We start from the raw sequence: 25,553 nt of genomic DNA, 5'->3' as shown, positions 1-25,553 counted from the left end.
TTCCCTTAGTCCAGAAGACTAAGGAATCATTTCCATGTGTGTTGCTAAAAACAAGACAACAGGCCCCAAATGGAGTCCCTTATGCTAAACTCTCCATCACCAAACTGAGACTTAATTACAATTTCGGCTCTTCTAGAAATGGAAGCTTAAGCCAGCCAATTGGGAGGTGCCTGTTCAGCATTAGTTAGGTAATGTGCCTAACAGACTTCCACCATCCCCTAAGAGAAAGGTACCTTGCAATAGCCAATCCACTTTTTGCCTGGTATAACTTCCTCGTTCCTGCTTCCTTCTACCCGTGAAAGCCTTTCACTTTGTATAGCTCCTCAGAGCTCCTATCTGCCAGATTGGATGTTGTCTAAACCACGAATTGTTGCATAAAGCCAATAAGATCTTTAAAATGTATTCAGTTGAGTTTTTTTAATAGTGTGGCCTTTAATTTTGTCAAAATTATTATTATATTAGTTTATAAGAAACATCAAATATTTATTGGAAACATCAAATAGTTCCTGAGAAAAGAACCCAGAGTAGAAAATTATCAAGAATATCAAGAGAAATGAGTAGAGAGCACCCAGTTCCTCTTGAAAGATGAAACATCCTTCTAAAGTTCTTTCTGAGCGCCACTGCGATCGATACCTACTAACTTCATTAAAAACACTAAAAGAAGGGGCTTCCCGGGCTTCCCTGGTGGCGCAGTGGTTGAGAGTCCGCCTGCCCATGTAGGGGACACGGGTTCGTGCCCTGGTCCGGGAGGATCCCATATGCCGCGGAGTGGCTGAGCCAGTGAGCCATGGCCGCTGAGCCTGCGCGTCCGGAGCCTGTGCTCCGCAGCAGGAGAGGCCACAACAGTGAGAGGGAGGCCCGTGTACCGCAAAAACACTAAAATAAGACTTATGGTGTTATTTCACGGCCTTGTTTCCAGATTCCACTGTTCGTTCGGTCATTCCCTCTTATCTCCCCCATCTCCACTGCTCTATGTCTGAAAATCTGGAATTGGTCTGGTGATTTTCAAGGTAGAGGACTCAGGAATAGCTCATCTTTGGAAGTGTAAGAATTTCCCAGGGATTAGGACACCAGAACAGAACTAGTTTCTACTGGATTTAACTATTACTTCAATTGTTCACGACAAATTTTGAGTTAACTTGAAATGGATTAGCTGCAGGCTGCGTATACCCGCTTTCTCTGAACGTTAATCTACATATTTATTGGTCCCCTATGTGTTCAAACCTCTGAAACAAGCATGAAATAAACCAAAGATGCATAACTCACATGTAAAAGGACTAAAATTTCCTAGACCCCGGGGATTGCTCTCAGTAGTTAGGCAGTAAGTATGCCTTCGGTCTAGAACTTCTAAAGTTGTTTTGGAGGATGGCCCCAGCTCGGTCAAGGCCCATTTCGTTTTGCATCTGAAGAGTGCAAAATTCGCCGACTGGGAGTACCAGCTCAGAGACTCAAAACCCAGAGCTGGTCAAGGGCGGGTCCGCACGCGGCTGCGCGGGGCGCACGGTGCGGGCGGGTCGCTTCGGCTCCCCGGCCTCCGGGTTCGAAGCTCCGGGGTCAGCCCTGCCCCGGGCTCCACGCCCGGGAGCGGGTCCGAGCCGCTAACTTCGGGCCAATCAGCGCGCGGCGTCCCCGCGCCCGCAGCGTCCCGGCGCCCGCAGCGCCCGGGCCCGCGCCCCCCACGCCCCCGCGCCAGCAATGGCAGCTGCGGCCTCGGCGGCTCCGGGCCGAGCCAGACCCGGGACGAGGAGGGGCTGAGCCGCGGGGGATCCTGGAATCGGCGGGGAGGTGGGGATTCTGGGAGGAAAACTCCATTTCCTCCTTCCCCGCCGGCCTCTCCCCTCCACCCTGGCACCCCAAATTTCCATGTGTCGTCTCCCGGGCGCAGACCGCCGGTGTTAAGCGAGGCGGCGGCCGCGGCTGGAAAAATGCTGGGCATGTACGTGCCGGACAGGTTCTCCCTGAAGTCCTCCCGGGTTCAGGACGGGATGGGGCTCTACACGGCCCGCAGAGTAAGAAAGGTGGGTGACCCGGCGGCGGCCTGCGCGCCTCTGCTCCCGCCGCGCGCCCTGCGCCTCCCAGGCTCGCTCCTCCGCCGGGCCGGGGGCTCCGCGGGCTTCACTCGCGTCGTCCCTCGCCGGGCCGGCCGGGAGCCCCGCGGGGAGGCTAGGGCAGCGGGGGTGGCCTTCGCCCGCCGCGCCTCGCGAGCGGGCAGCGCCACGTAGGTGTCGGCGGGGCGCGCTCTGTAGCCGGCCGGTCCAGAGGCGGAACTGCCGCCGGCCGCCCTGCGGCAAGATGTCTTTCCTCCCCTGCAGGAAGTGAGTCGGGATGGAGCCTCCCTCTTCGGCGGCTCCGGGAGTGGGCAGAGGCACGCGTGGGCGGGTGTCTTCCCAGGCGCGCACGAGCTCCATCGCCGCTTTTCTTCCTATTGGGAATGCCTCACTTTCCCTGTGGGGATTGCGGGGAGCTGCCCAGAGCGCAGCTCAACGCAGGCCTTAGCATGTCATTCAGACACCCCGCAGTTCTTTCCTTCCAAAATGTGTAATGTGAATCCTGGGAGGTGCCAGCTAGATAATGCATGAATCGTTGAACTTTTTTCTCAGCCTTTCTGCATTTTCCTCGGATCTTTCCTTCCAGAGATTTAGAGACACGTGAGTAGGACCAGCACATGGCAGTGGCCCTAAGGGAACGGCCTGGGAATGTTGGATGTTGAAAGCAAAAAAAAGCCTAGGAGGAGAGATTACTGGACAGTACCAAGTCTTTGGATTTGATGAGACCTGTGTTATAGCCGTTTCAAAGGATGTGTGAAATCAGAAATCACGGAGGCAGTGGTGAAATGCCCAGGGTCATGAGAGCCAGCGTTTACTGAGCAGATACTAGGGCCCATGCTTGCTGCGTTACCTCTGTTAGTAACTTCACTGGCACAGCACTCCCGTGAGAACAGTCTTAATCCTCTTGTAGGAGAGGAGAAAGCAGAAGTACTTGGAGGTTAAATTTCCTGCTGAGTTAGTGAGTTAGGCTTCAGACCCATCGCTTCTTAGTCCAAAGCTCATGTCCTTCCCAGATCTGTTTCTGCCAGCTTCCCAGCACCCCTCACCCCCACTGTGTAGGGGTGAGGTTTGGGCAGGAGCAGACTTGTTCAGTTAAGGTGGGCTAACAAGAGGTTCACAAGATGCACCGGAGACACCAGGATGTCTTTCATCTGAGTATGAGTCTTTCCCCACCCTCTCACCTAAGGAGCAGGTGAAGAAAGGTGCACAGGTGCTTCAGAAGGCCTTCATTGACAGCAGGGCCTGTAAGTATCTCCCAGGGTAAAACTGGAAACAATAAACCCCGTATTTACTCCTTCAAATGGGAGTTTGGGAGAATGCGCAAAGGAGAAAAGCAGGTGTAAACACTTGATCTGAATAGATGTTTTTGCCAAAAGGGTAAATGTTAAATTCAACGTTCTTTCAAAGCAGAAGTTGAGATTCTGCTTTTAATTTTCTCACAAGCTATGAAAATTCCCAAATGGATTTTTCTTGAAGGTCTCAGGACTAAATATAAGTACTTAAAAGTTAAACACAGTTCTTAAACATTATTTTGTTTTATGTTTTTAATAGTGATATAGTAAAAATGGTACAAATATTAGAATTATTAAATGATCCTTATTTTTTGCCTTATATTATTTAGGTTTTTAGAAACAGCTGGCCAATGTATGTTCTTTTGATATTTTTATTAATTCCAAATTCTTTTTACATGAAATAAGTTACTTGGAAGTTTTAAATTATTTTGGGGTGTAGAATGAACAGCTTCCAAAATCATATATTATTGCATTTTATCATTGCAGTACTTACAGATACTTATCGTTTCCTGGTTTGTGTAACTTCAACACGTAAAACGCGTGGTTTCATCCAGGTCACATCTAGAATGCTTACCTATAGTTCAAGTGAATATGCAGATGTTTGCAATAAATCCAAATGACATACTATTGGTGATATAGGTTAGTGGTGATCACAAGATAATCATAAGGTCATTGATCATTGACAGGTTCATTGATGCCAGAACTGACCTTGAAGTAGGCTTCAGCTCCTTTGCCTTCCAGAAGCTGAGGACAAACCTGAAGCTGATTTTAGCTATTCCAGCAGATTTTAGCTGTACTGTAAAGCTAATATGAATATCATCAGTGCATCCCTTACCAGTTTGCATATAGTTTCTCGATGCTTAAATAGTTTTGAAGTTACCTTGTACTAGCTTTAACTCTGGCCATTAATCAGAGGGTCTGCGAAAAAGTATTTCAGCAGCTCTATTAAGGAACTTACTTAAAAGTTTTTATGTTCTCTATTCTAAACAAATTTTGGAATGTATCACAGAAGTTTTATCACACTTTTATAACATGTATGCTTGTATAACAATTCTGTTTTTCAAAAACAGTTGCAATTCATGTCATCTGTTGATTTCAGCTCAGAGAATCTAATCCAGAGCTGTACTGAGGTTGGGGGATTTTGCTAGACCCTCTACCCCCGCTACATTCACCATATTGATTGGGGATTCCCTTACCAATGGGATCCCTAATCCCATTCTAGACCCACCCCTTTTTGTGTGGAGTCTCCTAGAGTGGAGTCCCTGCAACAGAGTCACCTAATTCCCTGGCTCCACCTTAGTCCCACTCGGTGTTTCCTTGGCAGTTGTCCTTTTTTGTAGGCCTGGTGCCGCTGCTGCTTTTTTTTTTTTTTTTTCCTTGTATAAAATCTACAAAATGACAAGAAGAAGAAATGGGAAAGACTTCTTTTTCTTTTCTTGCCATTATGGAAAGTCCTTTCCTTTTCTTGCCATTATGGAAATTTAGAGATTGCACGAAGAGAGGGTCATCTGGTAGATACTTCTGTGTGAGCCATTATCCTTGGAGAAAGAATGGATGAGAGTCTGCTGGAAAGCCCTAGAGTAGAAAAAGGAGGCCTGAGTTCATTCACATTTATACGCATTGCAATTTGCTAAGGGTAAGATAAAAAATAATACAAAATAGTAGATTTAACACTTCAGCATGCCAGACCCTGTTCTAAGTGCTTGCCATGTGTTATCTCATGAGCACAGTTTACTGTTGTAAAAAAGCTGTGGAATTCTGGGTTACTGTGCAGATTAAAATTGTTAGGTACTCAGAGCTGATACAGGAAGTATACATACGATGAAAAGGTATGTAAACATCTCACTACATTACAGTTTTTTATATCATGACCATATTTTTCATTGCCGGCTTATATGATTAACCAGGGGGTGGTGTGTTTGACATTGTGTTTGAACTCAGAAAGTGGAGAGGTAAACCATAAGATTTCTTTGAGCTCTCAGATTCTGTGATTTTACGGAAAGGGTTAAGGTGGCAGATATACCACTACCACTCTTCGTTTCCTTGAGGTTTGTTGTAGGCTGTTGGTTTTTCTTCCCCTCTGACTTTTAGTCTTTCAGGTGTGGCAGTACCATGCTAGGCCTTGGGGATACAGACAGGTGCAAAACAGACAAGGTCTTTGTCCACATGGAGCTTGTGTTCTTGTGTGGGGAGAGACGTAGCAAACAGGTAAAGGAAGGGAAGATTTCCAAGACAGTTGCAGCATGTGTTAAGTGAAAGAAAGGAACGGGGTGATGCATTAGAGAGTGAATGGAGGTGGAGCCTCCTGGTGGAGCATTGATGAGGCTCAGGTCTCTTGATACACACCAGCCACAGTGAATTGACCCCACTGGGGTAGCTCAGTTCCTGGCTTCCTTCCCTCTCATCCCTGTGCCTTTTTGCCTTAGGGACTCCTGAGTGGCATCCTGTGCCCTTGAACCCTAGGGCCGTCTCCCCCTACACTTTGCTCTTCTCTTGAACAAATGCAGGTTCCTAGTTCAAACTTGCCAAATACCCTAGGATCTTATCCACAGCTTCTTTTCAGGACACAACTTATTGGCAGCATGGAGGCATTAGTTTCCTATTGCTGATTCCAAACTATCACACAGTTAGTGGCTTAAAACAAAACAGATTTGGGCTTCCCTGGTGGTGCAGTGGTTGAGAGTCTGCCTGCCGATGCAGGGGACACGGGTTCGTGCCCCGGTCCGGGAACATCCCACATGCTGCGGAGTGGCTGGGCCCGTGAGCCATGGCCGCTGAGCCTGCGTGTCTGGAGCCTGTGCTCCGCAACGGGAGAGGCCACAGCAGTGAGAGGCCCGCGTACCGAAAAAAAAAAAAAAACAAAAAAACAAAAAACAAAACAAGAAAAAACACCAAAAAAGAAAAACAACAACAATACAGATTTATTATTTTATGGCTCTGGAGAATATAAATCTAAGATGGGTAGGCAGGGCTGGTTCCTTCAGGAGGCTCTAAAGAGAGTTTAGTTTCTTGGCTTATAGTTTTCTAGAGGCTGCCCACGTTCCCTGGCTCATGACCCCACATCAGTCTGACCTCAGCTTTTGTCATCACATCTCCTTCTCTGACTGCAACCCTCCTGCTTCCTCTTACAAGGTCCCTTGTGATTAGATTGGGTCCACCCAGATAATGCAGAGTAATCTCCCCAGCTCAAGGTCCCTAATGTAATCCCATCTGCAGAGTCCCTTTTACCATGTAAGGTAACATACAGATTCTAGGGGTTAGGATGTAAACGTTTTCCGTGGGCCGTTATACATCCTGCCACAGCTCCAAAGTATAATTCTTGTGTCTGCATTACGTGGAACATTTTACAGTGCATCCTTCCTCACATACTGGTCCCAATAATATGTACGCATTACAGACCTACCACGTTGATGACTCTTCTGCCTTGTTTTCAGTGTTGATTCTAGCAGAGGTCAACAAGGTTGGCATTCATGCAGTAAAGCCTGGGTGAGTGGTTCCCTTATAAAGAGGAAGAGAAAATATGTACGTGAGAAGTACAATAGGAAATAATAGATTCTGATGGTGTTCGGAATGATGGTGTTTAAAAGAACTTCAGAGGGGATCCAGCTTGCACCTTCTCATCTTACAGATGATGACACTGAAGCCCAGAGAAGCTTTGCTGGGAACCTTGCTGCTCACAGCTGTATTGCAAGCTCCTCTTCCTTCCACAGCACCATCTCCCTCTCCTTCACACCAAGGCAGGCACCTTGGTTCTCTTTGAGGGATTTGTAGCAAAGACATTTGATGAGGTAAAATCCCAAGAGAAAAATAACTGAAAGGAGGGTTTGAATCTGAGTTCGTGAAAATACAAGAAGCTAAAAAAATGAGGCAAGTTGTATAGGGTTAGAAAAACATATGGGAAAGAAAAAACCCCCAAAGAAAAGTAAGTAAAAGCATAGAGGAAGAATCACCATGCATAAATTTTAATGCAAGAAGACTAGATTTTGTGGAAGAAGGTGTTTTGTTGATCCACTCAGAAGGTGACTCTCCTGAAGAAATAATGGGTCTTTATGCTCTGGCTAAAATTCTGCCAGTAGATGTTTGTTTACAGTTCCTGGTGGCTGGTGATAGCTAATCTGGAAACATAATCAGAGGGAAAATAATCACCATCGATGCCTGCCATATGTGCTATCTCTTTTCTGTGTTCACACATTTACACTCTACAAGAGTGACTCAATGCAGCTTTGTATTTCCTGGTGTTATTACAGATTCAGATTTTGTTTTTTGTGTGTGATTATAACAGCTACAGTTAATTCTTTCAACAAATATTTATTGAGCAATTGCAGTTGTTAGGCACTGGGCTAGTTGCTAGTGACAGAACAGTTACTGGATGTGTTACACAGTTTGTATTTAAGCCCTACAAGTCTGCGAGGTGGCCGTTGTTGTCCTTGTTTTATAGATGAGGACACTGTGAAGAAGGTTCTGTCACAAGGGGATTAGTCAGAATTGGAACTCAGATTCTTCCATACATCCCTTTCACTTAAAAAAGAAAACCAAAAATTATTTTTCAATATACTGATAAAATGTTCCATCCATGCTCATTTCCATGAGTACAGACACATACCTATTCACACACTTTTAAAAAGTTATTTTACAAAAAGGAGAAAAGAGTATCATTCAGCAGTATCTCGTAGAAATCCCTCTAGGTAATCTGCTTTGGCTCTAATTTGTTATTTTTAATAACTGAACATATTCTATGTGGAGGATATGACATTATTTTCATTTCTTTGGGTCTTGTTTTACACACTTATTAAGTAAATGTTTATTACCAAGATTGGTACCAGCTGTTTGGAATACAGTAGTGAACAAAATAGAAATTCTGGTTCTTGCATAGCTTGCATTTTCGTGAGAGGAGAAGAAAATTAACAAGGAACGATTAGAAAAGTCTTATACTGTGTTAAAATGTGATAAGTGCTGTAGAAAAGAAAAAGTAGAGCTGGGTGTTGTTGACTTGGCAGACTGTGTGCGTTTGTGGGAGGATGTTTTCCTACATAGGTGGTTGGTCCAGTTAATCCTCACTTTAAGCATTGACTTAAAGGATGGGAGGAAAGTAGCCAAACATTTCTAGGGCAGGAACATTCTAGGCAGCGGTTAGAGTAAAGGCCATAAGATGGGCGTTTGCCTGTTGTGTTCCAGGAGTAAGGAGGCTGGTGAGCCTGGAATGGACTTATCGAGGGGCCGAGTACTAGGGGAGGAGGTCAGAGAGATAGTGAAGAGAAGGGTACCAGGCCTACATTTCTTAGGGCCTTTGGGGGCATTGTGAAGCCATTGGCTTTACTTTGAGTGAAATGGGGAGCCACTGCTGGGTTTTGAGCAGAGGAGTTACATGATCGGACTTGAGTTTATCAGGGTCACCCTGATTGCTGTGTGGAGAATAGTTGACCAGAGGGTGAATGTGTAAACTGGGAGACTTATTAGGATTCTTTTGCAGTAATCCACGTGAGAGGTGATGGTGTCTTAGACCAAGATAATGGCAGTGTTGGAAGTGTAGTTTGAAGATAGAATATGCTGATGAGATAAGTGGAAGAAAGGGAAGATGATTCCAAGGGTTTTAGCCTGAGAAATTGGGAGGATTGGTTTGTCAGCCAGCAGCTGAGATAGGGGAAGATTTTGGTGCAACAGGTTTAAATGGGGAAGATCTGCAGTTTGGTTTAAGGCATGTTGATTTTGACAAGTCTGTTAGACAACAGATATCAAAAAGGCAGTGAGATATAGTTGTTATACCGGCAATTCCTCCTTCCCATCCTTTATGCCATCATTTTCATCGATTTTGTGTGTTATAAACCTTACAGTACATTTTTACTATTTGCCCTTTATACTATCAGTTATCTTCTAGAACAATTAAAAAATAAGGCAAATTGTGTTCTTTACCTTTATTTCCATTTCTGGAGCTCTTCATTTCTCTGTTTTGAGTTACATTTCTGTCTGCTATCATATTCTTTGAGCAGTTCTTGTATCACAAGTTTGCTGGCAGTGAATTTTCTCAGCTTTTGTTTTTCTAAAGTATTTTGCTTTATTGTTTGAAAGATATCTTCTCTAGGTTGACAGGTTTTTTTTTTTTCTCATTACATTGAAGATATCACTTGTTCTTTTTTTTTAGTTTACAAAGTTTCTGACAAGAAGTCTGCTGTAAGTTACATTCTTCACGCATAATCTTTTTTCCTCTACTTTCAAGGTTTTTCTCGTTTTCTTTGCATTTTAACAGTTTGAATATGATGTCTTTAAAAATTTTTTTTAAACTTGCTTTTTTATTTTATATGTGGTTTGATGTCTTTTATCATTTTTGGAAAATCCTTAGCCATTTTCTCCTCAAATATTACTTCTGGCATAAGCTTTATCTCTTCTGGGACTCCAATTACATGTATATTAGACCAGTTGATGTGATATTGTCTCACAGCTCTTACATTCTTTATTCTTTCTCTTTTTTTTCTTTTCCCACTTTGTGTTTGTTTAGGTAATTTCTGTTGCCTTCAAGTTTACTGCTGCTTTTCTCAGCTGTGTTAAGTTACCTGGTGAGTCTGTCAAAGGAATTCATTTTTGAAACCATGATTTTTATATCTAGCATTTTCACTGGATTCTCTCTTATAGGTTCCATGTCTTAGCTGATATTTCCCCTATGTTCTTGCATGTTATCTGCCTTTTCTAGTACATTCTTTAACAAATTAACCATAGTTATTGTTAAAGTCCTTGTCTGATAGTTCTAATGTCTGTGTCATTTCTGCATCTGATTCTGCTGATTGCTCTGTTTCTTGAGAATTTGCTGTTTTTTCCCTTGTTTCCTTGTATGTTTTTATTTTTGTACTTTTGACTGAATGCCAGTGTCAGGCGTGAAACAATCAGAGTGCGGTAAATAGTATTTATGTTTGGAAATATGCACGTGTTTTATTTTGTCATCCTGTTTAGTGTGGGAGTTTGGGTCAACCTAGTTAGGAGATAAGGTGGGTTTGCATTATGTTGTTGTTTTTGTTACTTTCAGTGCCCCCCAGGCTTCAGATTCTTCTAGAGTTGCCTTGTGATTAGGGTGGTGGCTGGGGTGCTCCAGGTTTTTCTCAGTGTCTCTGTTCTACTCTCAGCTTTCTCCTGTCCCTGAGTGCCTGCATCATAGTGGGATTCTCTCACCAAGTTGCCACGCTCTTGTCCTTCCCCCCACAGTAGACCGCTGTGTTATTTGAGGTCTGTGTTCTCTCTGTTCTCTGTCTTGGTCCAGCTTCACTCTTATCTGGGGTTTATCAGCCTGAGCTCTGGGAGTTGAGTTTCCATAGCAGTCCTACCTCTCTTTCCCGTAGGAGCCAAACTTGTGTCTTGTATCAGTGATGGGTTTTTTTGTGGGAGAGTGTTTCCTGTCCCTCACCCGATGGTAAGAATCCTTTGAGGTTGTGGTATAAATTCCTGAGCCCATACTGCTTCCTTCAGCAGCAGTTGATCTTTATTTGTATCCTGGAGATGACAGAGTTTGCTACGTTCTTGTAGTAGCTAAAGGCTTCTCCTAGTATGAGAGAAAGATAAGGGCAGGAGGTATGGGGTGTTGTGCATTCTTGCAGCAGCTGCTGTTCTCCTTCTGCACCACTGAAGGAGTCTCTCTGTCCTTTCTGTCCCCCAATCTTTCTCATATGGGGAGGCGCTTGGAAAAGAGTCTGTAAGTGTGTGTGAGCTCCCCTTGGGTCTGGGACTTCCGGTGGTTCTATACAGTCAAGCTGTCTCACATGCATTCTTTAGCAAACTATTAAAATGTTAATTGATTTCTTACTCGCTTGTATGGTGGCCAGCAGCTCCTCCTTCTGTGATCCGCCATAGGTAAGCCAGTGCACTCTTAAAGAAAAGTTATGATTTTATAGTTTATCAGACTTTCTTATTATTAGGGTAGGAGTGATAGTCTTTCTAAATCTTTGATGGATATTGAACTTTGAAAGTTTTAAGATTAATGGCATTTTCTGTATATTTTTATTTATTATTTTTTATTACTTAACCTATCTGTCCAATTTTGAAAGGTATTTTAAAATCTCCCTCTCTAGTTCTTCTTGCGTTTTTAAGATTTCTATGCTACTGGTTTTCTCACTGTTCCATGTTCTTCATAAATATGCTTTATATCATTACATAACGTAATGCTTTATTCTGTTTAGTGCATTCAGCTGTTAATTTAACCTTGTGTGGTACACTATTGCCTTTCTTTTCTTTGCTTTTATCTGTATATCTTTGTCTACTCATTTTAATTTACTGTTTATCATTTTGTTTTATCTTTTTGTAATCATGTTAGCTAGGTTATATTTCATAATGCAGTATTACAATCTCATTTAATAAGAGAATTTAGCCTTTTCATATGTAGTGTAATTACTGATATAATTGATTTTTATTCTTGTCATCTTTACACTCATTACTTATTTTATATTGTTATAACTTATTTTGAATTTTCCTTATTTTTGCTGTCTGTTCAAGTCACTGTTCATTCTTTTTCCCCCTCTTGTTAAGTTATTAGTTCTACTCTTCTTTTTCTTTAGTGATTTACTTCTTCTTCCCCTCTTTCATAATCAGATGCACATGATTTTTTTATTTGATAACTAGAGCCTCAACCATTTTCTCCACAAAAAATATGATTTCTTCCACAAGATGTTTATTTCTCTATTAGTTCCCTTTTCTCCTTTCTTCCTGCCACCACTCAGCACTCCCCCCAACCTCTGCCTGCCCTGCAACTTTGGGGATGCTTTTATCTTCCTGCCTTCCCCCCAGATTCCTAAGTTTTGATGAAATGGTGTGTTACTTAATAGAATTTCTTTTAAAACTATATCCCTTGTTTCAAGAGTTGTTATTTTTTAATTTTTTTTTTTGCGGTACGCGGGCCTCTCACTGATGTGGCCTCTCCCATTGCGGAGCACAGGCTCTGGACGCGCTGGCTCAGCGGCCATGGCTCACGGGCCCAGCCACTCCGCGGTATGTGGCATCTTCCCGGACGGGGGCACGAACCTGTGTCCCCTGCATCGGCAGGCGGACTCTCAGCCACTGTGCCACCAGGGAGGCCCCAAGAGTTGTTATTTAACTTGTATATTCTGCATACCCAGGTGTGTATGTACACTAGATATTCATTTTCTTCTAATTTTTGTCCTTTGTTCTGGTTGATTTGTTTAGTTAGAGACTTTTTATGGTTCTTTTTCTCATTAAATCATGTGGATAATATTCTCTCTGAATCTGTGTATATCATCAAGTAGCTCTCCTTCCCATCTGACTGTAAAGTATTTCCTGACTGGGTAAGTGATTCTCAGGTTGTTGTATTTCTCTTTCAATTTATTCTCTAAAAATATTTAACTAGGAAATTATGTTTTTTTCACTTTTAAAAGGTTTTTTTTTTGAGTGCTGTACTTGAATCTCCTTACATTCTCGTATGTAATTGACATATTCCAATTAATTAATTTTTTTTTTTGCCACACTGCATGGCTTGTGGGATTTTAGTTCCCTGACCAGGGATTGAACCTGGGCCCTCGGCAGTGAAAGCGCGGAGTCCTAACCAATGGACCGCCAGGGAATTCCCGACGTAATTCCTTTTAATTAAAGTACTCTGTCTCCTACAGATGTTCTGTTTTACAGAGTATGGATATTATTTTTCTGCTTGGTCTCCTTCATAGGCAGCTGGGCCCCCTTTTACAGGCAATTTGCCTTGGTGGTTTTATCGAAGCTCAAGACTGGTTATTGAAGAACACTCTGTGGTATCAGTCCTTCCCCGTAGGCAAAGGGGTCTCTGTTGTCATGGGCCTGCAGTGACAGATAGACTGTCAATTCCCTGTTGGCTTTCTGGTCTGCTTGCACTTTCCTGGGCGGCAAGGATGGGAAGGACTGTGGGCTATGGCCCCAGCCTTCTCTGCCTTTCAGGTTCTTCTCAGGATCCCCTAGTTGACCATCCTCAGCACTCTTATGCTGTTTTTCAGTTAATTACTCAGCCCACTTTAGAGAATGCCTCACACCAGTTCTGTGCCAGAACCTAAGGCTTCGCTTATACACAGTTACCCATACATGCTAGTAGAAGTCGTTTTGCTCAAGAGAAGCAAGTGGCTTAGAGTTGGGGTTAAAGGAAAAGGTGCTGCATTCAGGTCACCATATTCCAGAATCACTTCTCCTTCACAACTCTCCTGCATTTCCCATTTCATATTCATATTATAACTGATGAATTTCATAAAGAATAATTCCGCTATATCCTGGGCACTAGTGCATTTCTTTTGCCTGATATTTGCTGTATCAGCTCAGAGTAACAGAGGCTACTGTAGTAACCTGAAGCTTGGGGGTTATGTTCTCTCTGTAACAAGGTGGGCATTTGCTGCTATCAGTTCGGTGGCTCAAAATGTCAGGGTGGAAGTCTTTGCAGTTCTCTCGGCCTCAAAGTGGCTCCTTTAGCCCCAGCTATCATGCTTTGATTCCAGGTGAGGAGAAAGAGGAAGTAACCAAGGCATTAGGGTGTACCTCCAGACTTAGCTCTCATTTAAGAGCTTTTGTAGTAAGTTCATACAGTGATTTCTGCTTCCGTGTTGTTAGCTGTCTTCTCTGTCTAAATGGGGAACTGGTAATGTCATTTTTCTACCTGGATACATTAGTACCCGCAACAAGGTCAGCATTCTGGTACTAAGGAGGATGGATATAGGGAAGCAACTTGTCTCTACCTGGGCAGTCTTAGTAGGGAAAGAAGATTGGCTATTTTTCATATTGAACTTTTTGGAAATGTACTTTATTGATGGCCTACTTTTATTGCAAGAGCACACACAAGCATAGTACTTTAGCACTGAAATATGATTATGTTCTAAGTGAGGACTCTAGACTCCTTCTGTGAAAAACATCATTATTTTACATATAAATGATTCAACTGCAGATTGATTCACTTGAATATAACTTATTTCATCTATATGTATATATTTTTTATTTGCTGAACCATGTCAAAGTAAATTATAGATATTTTATGATATATTATGACAATCCATTCCTCCATATTTTAGCATAAGGACATTTTCTTAAGTAGCCATACTGTCATTTTAACATCCAACAAAAATACTAGTGATTTCCTAATGTCTTTTAATTCTAGCTCATATTCAAATTACTCCACGTGCCTCCAGAACGTTTTTATAGCTGTTTATTTTCGAACCAGGATCCTCAAGGACCACCTATTATACTTGGTTATGTCTATTAAATCTCTCTTTAACAGTTTCCCTGTTTCCATACCGTTTTTAAAAAAATAACAGTGACTTTCTGAAGAGATCAAGCTAATTGTTTGTGGTGTATCTCACAATCTGGATTTATCTGATGGTTTTCCAAGGCACATTATTTAATGTTCCTCTCTACCTTATGTATTTCTTGTCATCTGAAGAGTTAGATAGAGATTATTTTACTTTTTTTTTTGAAACACACTGACATTGTGTATTAAGCGCTTCTCTCTACCCTCTGGGTACTCTTTATGTTGCAGAAGATAGTACAGTTTTGGCAGTGGGAGACAGGAGGGAACATAGGAAGCCTCCCCCTCCCTCTCTCAATGTGTTTTATCCATGTGCGCTCTTCCTAGGTAGCAGGATCTCCCCAGGCGCTGGGTGAGAGGCAGGACAAGCGGGAAGAGTTCTGTGCATGTTCACTCGCCCTTTGGCCTCTGGAGGTGCCTGGAGAGTTTAGCAAACACTCCTGTCACTTCCCTATGGCAGACACTGGGGAATGAAGGGCTAGAATGATTTACTTCATACTGCGTTTTAGCAGAGGGCATATAATATTTGGTTTTTCCCTGAGTAATACCAGCACCGGGTTAACGTAACTTTTCCATTGTAAAGATAATTTGTGCTTAACTGGTGATCTGTGAGCTGATAGTGTATGAATACCTATTTTACTATCAGCCTTTTACCAGATGGTTTTAGCATCCATTGATAATCCTTCCCTGAATCACTTACATTATTAGGGATTTCAAAATGAGGATTTCACTTGAATGTTCCTCCTTTATTTATAAGTTAGCATTCCTCTGTAAAAAAGAGCTGTTCTTCATCGTTTGCTGCTGTCTGCTTATCCCGAAGTAGCGTAATTATTGAAAGATAGGACAAGATGCTTAGTTCTTTCTCTTTATTAATTTTAGTAAACTGTTATGCCAGCAATGAGACATTTAAAAAATTCTTTTTTTTTTCCTCTCTCTAGCAATCATTGTGGCCTTAAGAATTTGTTAATGTCGGGAGCTTCCTTGGTGGTGCAGTGGTTGAGAGTCCGCCTGCCGATGCAGGGGACGCGGGTTCGTTCCCCGGTCCGGGAAGATCCCACATGCCGCAGAGTGGCTGGGCCCGTGGGCCATGGCCGCTGGGCCTGCGCATCCGGAGCCTGTGCTCCGCAAAGGGAGAGGCCACAACAGTGAGAGACCCACACACCGAAAAAAAAAAAAAAAAAAAAAAAAGAATTTGTTAATGTGTTTCAATCAGTTATACTCTTGTTCTCTTTGATCCCCAAATTGTTCTAAATTTGGTCTGTGGAAGCTCTCTCTAATAGGATTTGAGAGCTGGAAGGAATCTTAGAAATCAACTAATCCAAATTTCTCAGTTCTATAGGTGAGGAAACTGAAGCTCACAAGTTTGTGACATCCTAATGTGTCACAGATAATTAGTGGCAGAGCCAGGATTAGGATCCAGATCCCTGGAGTGCTCAGGTAGTGCTTTTCCCATTATTCTAAGAGAGAGATCTGCAGTAAGTCTTGGTTTCAAATTCCTGCTAATAATATTAATCAAAATGAGAGAAAATGGCCCACATGTTTGCAATCGTACATTTTTTATTAAAAGTTATTGTCTAGTCCAGTGGGTCCCAAATTGAATGGATGTTTATCTGCATTTTTTAGAAACAGCAAAGAAGCGCCACTGTAGGCTCAGCATTGGGCCAGTCTGAGAAGTGAGTTTGACTTGGACATTTGGTATCTACAGGTTGAATTTATCTTACAATCGCATTTTATTGGATCTGCGCAGAATTTTGAAAACTTGAAATTCATTGCCAGTGTAGAATAGTAGTGATTTCACAAACAAATTTTTGAGTTGTCAGCCTCACTAAAATATTTGCAGGTATCTGGCAACATTGGGCTCCCCCTGTGATACAGCAACAGGCAGTTGGAGTTAAAAAGCTTTATAAAAGGGCATGCCCCTCCAACTCACCTCCCGGCCACTCCCTAATGCGTCCTTCCCATGTTTGTTGTCTAATGTTGTGCTGCTTTCCTGCCTCACCTTGTAAGCATTTGAGATAGTGACTCCAGATTGTTAGAAGTGAAGAATTCTTGGAAGGTGTTTTGTAACGTAGTCACAGGTTGAAGGTGATAATAATGATGCTGGCGCACATTAACAGCAAGAAAATGGTCGAGTTGATAGTTTTTCTGCTGCTAGTATGAGATCTTCAGCAGCTAAATCACAAAAAATAAAACCAATGATGATAGGAAGTCAACTAGAAATTTTTGAAATTTTCAAGAAGATAGTTTGAAACGTTAGTTTCCTTCCTACCATTAATTAATGAACCTCACTTTAGGTGTTTAATATGCACATGTATATGTAATTTATATTGTAATGAATCCTATGAAAAATTTTAATTTTTATGGCTCAAAAATGGTCAGATACTGGCAATAGCATATGGTTCATCTAAAAGAAAAAAATTACCCATGGGTGAGTGCCCTAAATCTTCCTTTCATGGGTATGTTACTCGAGCAGGTTTGAAGCCTACGGAGGCAGCAGAGGCTTACTCTTAGGTTAGAAATATCATAGGAAGTGGTTAGTGAACAAAGCAGTGTATACATTAAAACTGTGATGACAAGAAAGTGCTGTTTGTATAGTAGAAATGACAGTGAACAGAGAGAGAAGGGGGTGGGTAGTAGGTGCTGGGATCTTTAGGGGAAGGCCTGAAGTGGGTCAAGTAATTATAAAATCCTCATCAAAAACCAAATATAAATTGTTTTAATTATCTGCAGTGTTTCTTACCACAAGTGTATGGATAACTAAGTGTTGACTATTTATATTGTTGTAATCCTGCAGCCACAGAAACTCAAGTTTATTTGACCACATCATCCCAGTATACTCACTAGTTGTACTTTGAAGGCAATTTTACCAAATCGAGAAAGCCAAATATACTTAGAAATTTATCTCCTCCATCTGTATTTTTATGTCAGTGTTTTTCAGATTGGATTGCAACCCATTGGTGAGTTGTGAAATTAACTTTATTGGTCAAAACTAGTATTTTTTCAAAAGTGAAGTAAAACAGAGTAGACGGTATGGAATACATTGTACAGAGGAAGGGTAGTAGTATTGTTAAAAATTTACGTGTTAGTTTTATGTGTGTTTCTGTGTACACTTGACCTTTGAACAACATGGGGGTAATTTACATGGGGGTAAATGCACACCCCAATTTACATGGGGGTAAATGCACACAGAATTTATAGTTGGCCCTCCACATCTGTGGTTCTTCCACACTGGTGCATTCAACCTTAATTACATATCTTATGTAATTAAGATACCTGCATTTAAGTGGACCCACACAGTTCAAACCATGTTGTCATCTGTATAGATGTGAATATGGTAGGCTGAGATGCAAAATGTATTTCTTGGCTGAGGAAAAAAAAATTGAAAGCCGTATTTATTATAGTTAGAGTTTATGATAGAGTGATTGCTCCCTATTAATGGCAAGGCTTTAAACTCACAGTCCTGATTCTTGTTTTGAATTTTCAAAGCTGTAAGTCCCTTAATAATCTTCCTAGGCCTGCATACAAGCAGGCTTTTTTCCCCAAGCCCAGTGCATTTACTTGGGTTTCCATCCCTTTCTTTTCAGTCCTTTGAATGCTGCTGAATTGATTGATACAATTTTATATTTCCTCCAAATTTGTACTGCAAAGAGGAACTGACTGGCATGGGTAGATCTCTTGCATTGGAAAGCGTGTACTCAGATGATTTCCTTCTGCAGTAGTCGGTAAAGGCTAAATACATGACAAAGTGGAGTGAAAGTTGGACTATATATGCATTAATACCAAATCCTCAAATATATTACCAAAAACACACCTTAATGTTTGGTCTATCTTCCAGGTTGCCCGAAATAGCCAAATAGTCTCCCTGTCTCTTTGGTGTACCTGTTTTTGGTTTATTTAGGATTATCGTCTTGATTTCAGGGATCTCTGTAGCATTTTCTGCCTCCAAGTTAACATTAAACAGTAGGCCTTCAAAGCTTTGCCATTACTTGTGGCTTTTCAGAACCTCTTTTCTTTGTCTGTAACATGAGGGGCTAGTTGTAATTCCTGTAAGTTTTATCATTTGACTGTTGCCTGGAGTTGGGTTTTCTGTTGTTCATTAAGTCATTTATATGCCTTGAAACATTGTTTTGGTGGTTATTTTTCCCCCAACAATGTTCATCAAGATACCGTATGCTAACACATATATATGGAATCTAAGAAAAAAAGGTCATGAAGAACCTAGGCGTAAGACAGGAATAAAGACACAGACCTACTAGAGAATGGACTTGAGGATATGGGGAGGGGGAAGGGTAAGCTGGGACAAAGGGAGAGAGTGGCATGGACATATATACACTACCAAACGTAAAATAGATAGCTAATGGGAAGCAACTACATAGCACAGGGAGATCAGCTCGGTGCTTTGTGACCACCTAGAGGGGTGGGATAGGTGGGGTGGGAGGGAGGGAGACACAAGAGGGAGGAGATACGGGAACATGGGTATATGTATAACTGATTCACTTTGTTATAAAGCAGAAGCTAACACACCATTGTAAAGCAATTATACTCTAATAAAGATGTAAAAAAAAAAATTAAAAAAAAAAAGTTTGTCCACCTCCCAACAAAGAGAAGGGTTCTTCTGTAGAATAGTCACAGGCAGGTTTGGAGGAGGCTCACAAGGGCATGCGTGACCCAGTACCCTCTCTGCACACACGTCTGTGGATCGTCTGCCTGGACAAGCGTGATCCCACCCTCTCTGTCTCTCCAGTCCTGCTTTGGTTGCCTTAGTTGTGAGAACAGTTTTGCTTACCCTTTCACCCTGCCTCACGGGTCCCTCCCTGCCGGGGCCACTCCTGGTGTCTGCCAGCAGCTCTCACCTGGGAACTTGTCCAAATGCAGCTCCACACATCCCAGTCCCAGAGATTCTGATTTTAATAAGCACAGGATTCTGAATTTGTAATAAGCGACGCTGGTGACTCTCATGCTGGTGATTCAAGTACGCACTTTGAGAAGCCCTGGTTTATAGAGTGCCCCCTTGGTTGTTTGAAAGATTGGCAGGAGAATTTAAACTTTGTTTATGAACAGGCTTCCTCTGAGGATGGCAAGTCTACTTTCTTGTTCATGATTGGGACGAATTTATGATTTTTATGGAAACCAGGTGGTTTTCTGCCTGGTAGGCTTGTCTCAAGTCAGGCAAGACTCAGTGCTTCTCATTTTAAGACCACTTGCCAGTGGCTGCAGAGGTTTGAAACATGTAAGTATAGTGTTCAAGCCTTGTCTGAATTTAAATGTTGAGCGATTTAACCCTTTCTTGTTAGCTCCTGTGTTGTGGATTTAGGCTCTTCGGCTAAAATAGATTAAGTTAGATTTTAAATATGTAAATATCTTGTATTGGGTAAATTAATATTTTAAATGCGTCTCAATCATTGGGCATAAGGCTTTGGAGAAAAAAATTTTTCCAGAAGAGAAATAATAGTTTATTTTAGTAACTTGATTATTGATTATTGTACTAATCCTTTTTCAATGTAATCATTACTACTCAGGGTGAAAAGTTTGGACCGTTTGCTGGAGAGAAGAGAATGCCTGAAGACTTGGACGAAAATATGGATTACAGGTTGATGTGGGAGGTGAGCATGTGATTGTTTTAAATATTTAAAATATGTTTTTCTTTGTACCATTTAAGGCATGTATAAAGCTAAGTTAATAGATATTGATTCCAGTTGACAAAGCATTGAAATGTTTGAATTTTAAGGAACCTGAATACCTTGAAAGTTTAGCATTAAAATACTGTTGAAATATCTAACTAGACAATTCTTCTGTAACTCTGAAGTTTATATACTTCATCATTAAAAAAGAAGTTATCCATGAACAAGGATGTTTGGATTTCAAAATAAGCACATTATTTTTATGGATTTAGAATTTGATTTCTGTAACTGAAATTATACTTTAACTTTTATTTCCCAATTGCAGTGCTAATTGCCCAGAAACATTTCTTTTTTTTTTTTAACACCTTTATTGGAGTATAATTGCTTTACAATGGTGTGTTAGTTGCTGCTGTACAACGTGAATCAGCTGTATGTATACATATATCCCCATATCCCCTCCCTCTTGCATCTCCGTCCTACCCTCCCTATCCCACCCCTCTAGGTGGTCACAAAGCACTGAACTGATCTCCCACACAGAAACATTTCTGAGCTCTGTGTTGGAATGAAAATCCCAGCTTAAAATGTACCTTACCTTTAAAAACATATAGTTGAGGAGCTATGACACTGTAGATAGTCTTTTGCAATCTGAAGTCTCTTTGCTGCAGGAATTTGTATATGCAAGTGTATATCTATATATTATGAGAATTTTCATCCCAGTTTATGCCAGTTGTTTTCATTACTGTTCTTTCATAATCTTTAGAAAAAGAAGGGCCCGAGGGATGGAAATAGAAAAGCAGAGGTGTAGATATTGTTGAACAAAAACTTGGAAAAGGAAACTCAGTCCCAAGAATTTTATTTGGTGGGTTCCATGAGGAGGGTGGGAGCTGAGATGGTATAGGTGGGCCTAAGGGAAGTAGGATCATAAAATCAGAAAGATAAAGAATACTGAAACAGAGAACTACACATAAAATGTCTCTCTGAATGTGCATTTATCGGTTAGGATCTCCAGAGAAACAGAACCAGTGGATGGATGGGTGTGTGTGTGTGTGTGTGTGTGTTTTCAAGGACTTGGCTCACAGGACTGTGTGGGTGGCGGGTTGGAATCTGTAGGCTGGAAACTCAGACAGGAGTTGATGATGCTTCAGTCTTGAGGCAGAACTGCTCAGGCAAACCTCAGTTTTTGCAGTTAAGGCCTTTGTTTGGATGAAGGCCACACACAGCTTTGACAGTAGTCTCCTTTATTTGAAGTCAACTGATTGTAGATGTTACCCACGTCTATAAAACACCGTCACAGCAACACCTAGATTACTATTTGATTAAATAGCTGGGTACTACCATCGAGCCAAATTGACACGTGAAACATATCATCATGTATTATCTGCAAGCAAAATACATTTTTAAGCATCACCATGTTGCTGAAACTGCTTGATGTAGGGAGTGGGGTTGCTTGAAGTTCCTGAAAGATCTCTGAAGTGCAGGTGATGGAAAATGGAAATTCATAATACAGTCTTCACCGCAGTTTAAGTGGAAAATGTTATTGATTTGCCTTATTTTAATATGCTGTTTTAATTGTTTATTTTTATAAACCTGAAAATATTTTTAACGGCTTTTACTATTTTTCTGTAAGATCTTAATTTTCTCAGCAGTTAATTTTTTTTTTTTTACCGTGAAGGTTTTCAAAAGCCAAACATGTATGTGACAGAACAGATAACCTAAGTAAGTTGAAAATGATAAAAATAACAGTTTTTAAGGGGTTGTTGGTGACTCCTGATGTCTGTTTTGTTATCTCTGAGGATTTTAGTGTAGCGTCAGGTCAGTGTCTTGCACAGCTGCTATGACGCATTGCTAAGCAGATGATGATTATAATTTTTATTTTGAAAAGAAGACTTGCATATAGGAAACTTAAAGAGGCTGACAGTGCTACCGTAGCTCATCCAGTTTTGCATTATGTATTCCTGTGGTTCTTTGATGTCTTTACATTATTATTTGTTTTTACATACCAGTGTACCTAGTCCTCTCACTTTACCACCCAAAGAGCTATTGATTTTATACATTTTATGTTCAGGTAATGTTACATTCACATAATGATTGCCATTCTTTATTTTCTTTTACTTCTTATGTTATGCTTGTGTTTTGAATAAGTAATATTGGTACTTTTGACACAATTCGGAAGGGTATTGACGAAGAGTCTCCTTGTCCCCTATAAGCCTGCTCTTTTCACCTAAGACCTTTGATCCCTTTAACCCCTTAGTTCATGCACCTTTTCCCTCCCTCCTGTAGTTCTTCCTTCTCTGAGTCTGGTCTTCAGGGTGGATTGTCGGCCGGTCTCTGCTCTGTCCAGTTTTGCTGCCGGGCAGGGCAGGGGAAGACACTCTCAGTGGTATATCTTCCTGGGGGAGATTTGAAAAACAGTCAATACCTTTCCAACAGCAAAGATTTACCGCTTGCTGGCTTTAATCCTGTTCCTTATTATGTTAAACTGGGAGAGCTGCTTCCCAGCCTTGAATTATATTCTTAAAGTCCCTTTTTATTATTTTAACTTTGGAGGTGCCAGGATTCAGAAGGTGCACAGAGAAAGGAGGTTGACTGGTGTTACCGCAGTCTTCTCCTCTTGGAAACTTTTGAGCCTTCTCAAAGGGAGATAACGAGCCTTCCCTCCTCTGTGGGTAAATTGGGACCGGTTAGTTAAGTCATTTCTAATATGCCCCATAGCTCCAGAGCGAAATACCTGCAGCTCTCAAATGTGTGGTCCTTCTCCTCAAGCCAGTGGTTACCTATGTTTATGGTTATGGAACATAAGCCGATGCCTGCGAGAGAGCACATGGCATAGCTCTTTCTCAGTTTATATTTGCACTTGTGGTGCCAATAGTCCTGGTGGACAAGGCCAAGGGCCCCTAGGTGGCCATTTAACACCAAAGAACTTCGAGGTACCAGTGAGGATTGCACCTATTGGTGTGTGTGAGCCCCTGTTAGTTTGGGACGGGGTATAGAGGCACCTGAGGGTTTCATTGGGGAGCACTATCGTCGTCTGTTGCATCCTCCCCCGTCCCCCCAGAGGTGCAGCTTGGCACTCACCGATGCCCACTGGTTCAGAGCATTAAACAGCACCTCAGCCTCGTTCTGTGTTGGCCACCAGGATTTGAGATTGGGGTCTGAAGAGACTCAGTCTCCTCTGTCCTTAAGCCTTCTTGATACTTCAGATTTTTACTTTTATTTTAAAATAAACTGCATTAGCAAAAGAATTCTGGATTTCTCAGGCCTCAGGCCAGTTATAGAGCTTGAGTTTGGAAACCACTGCTCCACTGTAAATGCTTCCCATTGATAATTTGATGGAACGTGCCCAGTTGTTTGTATCGTAGTCTATTCTTCCCTTAGTTAGAAGTCTTTTTGCGTGTTTTCCCAGATGGCTTGGAGCTTGAGATACATTTCCTTGCACTGTCTACCTGCTCAGACTTGCTCTAAGACCAAAATCCGTTCACGTAATGTTGCTAAAGCTCTCAACGACCCTTTGTTTTTAAATCTCCAGCATCTTCTCTTTCTATAATATTTTCTTCGGTATTTCAAACCACAGTTCAGATACCACTCTGCAGGCACTGGCTCTTATTCTAGCACATACCTTTACGTTTTGGTACCTGTAGACTGCAGCACAGATCGTACATTTTCATCGCCACCTGCTCAGCCTATTATTCACGTATTCCAAAGGGGCCGTTGAAGAATCCAGTGTTTTCTTGAATGCTCCAAATGGCTCTGCTCTGATGGCAGTGCCTCTTCCCTTCTTTTCCCAGAGCATCCTCTTGCATTGTCTGCAAGAGGTTTTTGTGTGGAAACTGGCCTGGTAAGTTCTCAGAACTTGGCCTTTCTAGTTTCATGCTGTTGTGGTCAGAAAAGATGCTTGAGATAATTTCTATACTCTGAAATTTGTTGAGGCTTGTTTTGTGCCCGAGTACGTCATCAGTCCTAGAGAATGTTCCATGTGTACTTGAAAAGAATATGTATTCTGTTTCTTTTTGGATGTAATGTCATGAAAAAATTAGATCTAACTGTTCTGTTGTATCATTTAGGATCTCTGTTGCCTTATTAATTCTTTGTCCGGAAGCTCTGTCCATCTATGTGAGTGGCGTGTTATAGTCTCCTACTACTGTTTATGTATTCCTGTTGATTTCTTCCTGTACGTCTGTTAGTATTTGTTTTATGTATTTGGGTGCTGAGTGTAAAATCCTTTTATTGATCCCTTTATCATTATGTAGTGTCCTTCTTTATCTTTCTTTATGGCCTTTGTTTTAAAGGCTATTTTGTCTGATATGAGTATTGCTACCCCTGCTTTCTTGTTATTTCCGGTAGCATGAAATACCTTTTTCCCTCCCCTCGCTTTCAATCTGTGTGTGTCCTTTGCCCTAAAGTGGGTCTCTTGTAGGCAGCATATTGTGTAAGCTCTTGTTTTTTTAATCCACTTTTGTATATCTCTCTATCAAATATCTCTTGTATTTTATCTTGTTCTTTTATCCAATCAAAAGACACAGAGTCTGCCACTCTGTGTCTTTTGATTGGAGCATTTAGTCCATTGACATTTAGAGTAATTATTGATAGATATGTATTTATTGCCATTTTAAACCTTGTTTTCCTGTTGATTTTGTATTTCTTCTTTGTCCCTTTCTTTTTCTCTTTGTTTTTCCTTTTGTGGTTTGATGATTTTCTTTTGTATTATACTTATGTTCTCTTCTTTTTGGTTTTTGTGAATCTGTTTTATGTTTTTGGTTTGTGGTTACCCTGTTTTTCAAGTATGTTTAAACCCTTCCTATCTCTACTTGCCTTAGACTGGTGGTCATATAGGCTCAAATATATTCTAGGGAAAAAAAAAAAGTCTACATTTTCTTACTCTCCTCCCCCACATTTATGATTTTGATGTCCTTTTTTACATCTTCACGTTCATCCTTTTGCTGTTCACTGTGGTTGTCATAACTTTCACAGAAATTTTTTTAATTTCTTTTTTAATCTGTGTACTAGCTTATTTAAGTGATTTACTTTGCAATTGTGATTTTCTCTTTCCTATAGATTCTTCTCTGTTTAGAGAAGACCTTTCACCATTTCCTTTAGGATAGGTTTAGTATCGCTGTATTCTTTTCTTTATGTTTTTTATTTTTAAAGAAATATTTATTATTTGGCTGTGCCAGGTCTTAGTTGCAGCACGCAGGATCTTCATTGCCTCATGTGTGATCTTTGTTGTGGCATGCAGGATCTTTAGTTGCGGCACACGGGATCTTCATTGCGGCAGGTGGGATCTAGTTCCCTGACCAGGGACCAAACCCAGGCCCCCTGCATTGGGAGTGCAGAGTCTTAACCACTGGACCAC

At 41.4% G+C, this 25,553-nt stretch overlaps 1 protein-coding gene across 3 annotated transcripts in view; it reads left to right on the top strand.

Annotated features, from left to right (window-relative positions):
- The first annotated feature begins 1,808 nt into the window (after nucleotides 1-1,808).
- PRDM5 (PR/SET domain 5) overlaps nucleotides 1,809-25,553 on the top strand; it is a 207,191-nt gene continuing 183,446 nt past the window's right edge. For 2 of the 3 annotated variants that reach the window (XM_065877616.1, XM_065877614.1), the window contains exons 1-2: nucleotides 1,926-2,018; nucleotides 20,102-20,185. In XM_065877616.1, coding sequence (XP_065733688.1) covers nucleotides 1,926-2,018; nucleotides 20,102-20,185 — 177 coding nt within the window. Of the gene's footprint in view, nucleotides 2,019-20,101; nucleotides 20,186-25,553 lie in introns of all 3 variants that reach the window. The other variant, XM_065877615.1, reaches the window with a different exon arrangement.

This window comes from Phocoena phocoena, chromosome 5 (genome assembly GCF_963924675.1).
Source record: "Phocoena phocoena chromosome 5, mPhoPho1.1, whole genome shotgun sequence".
Lineage (NCBI taxonomy): Eukaryota > Metazoa > Chordata > Mammalia > Artiodactyla > Phocoenidae > Phocoena > Phocoena phocoena.
This window is presented reverse-complemented; position numbering and strand designations above follow the sequence as displayed.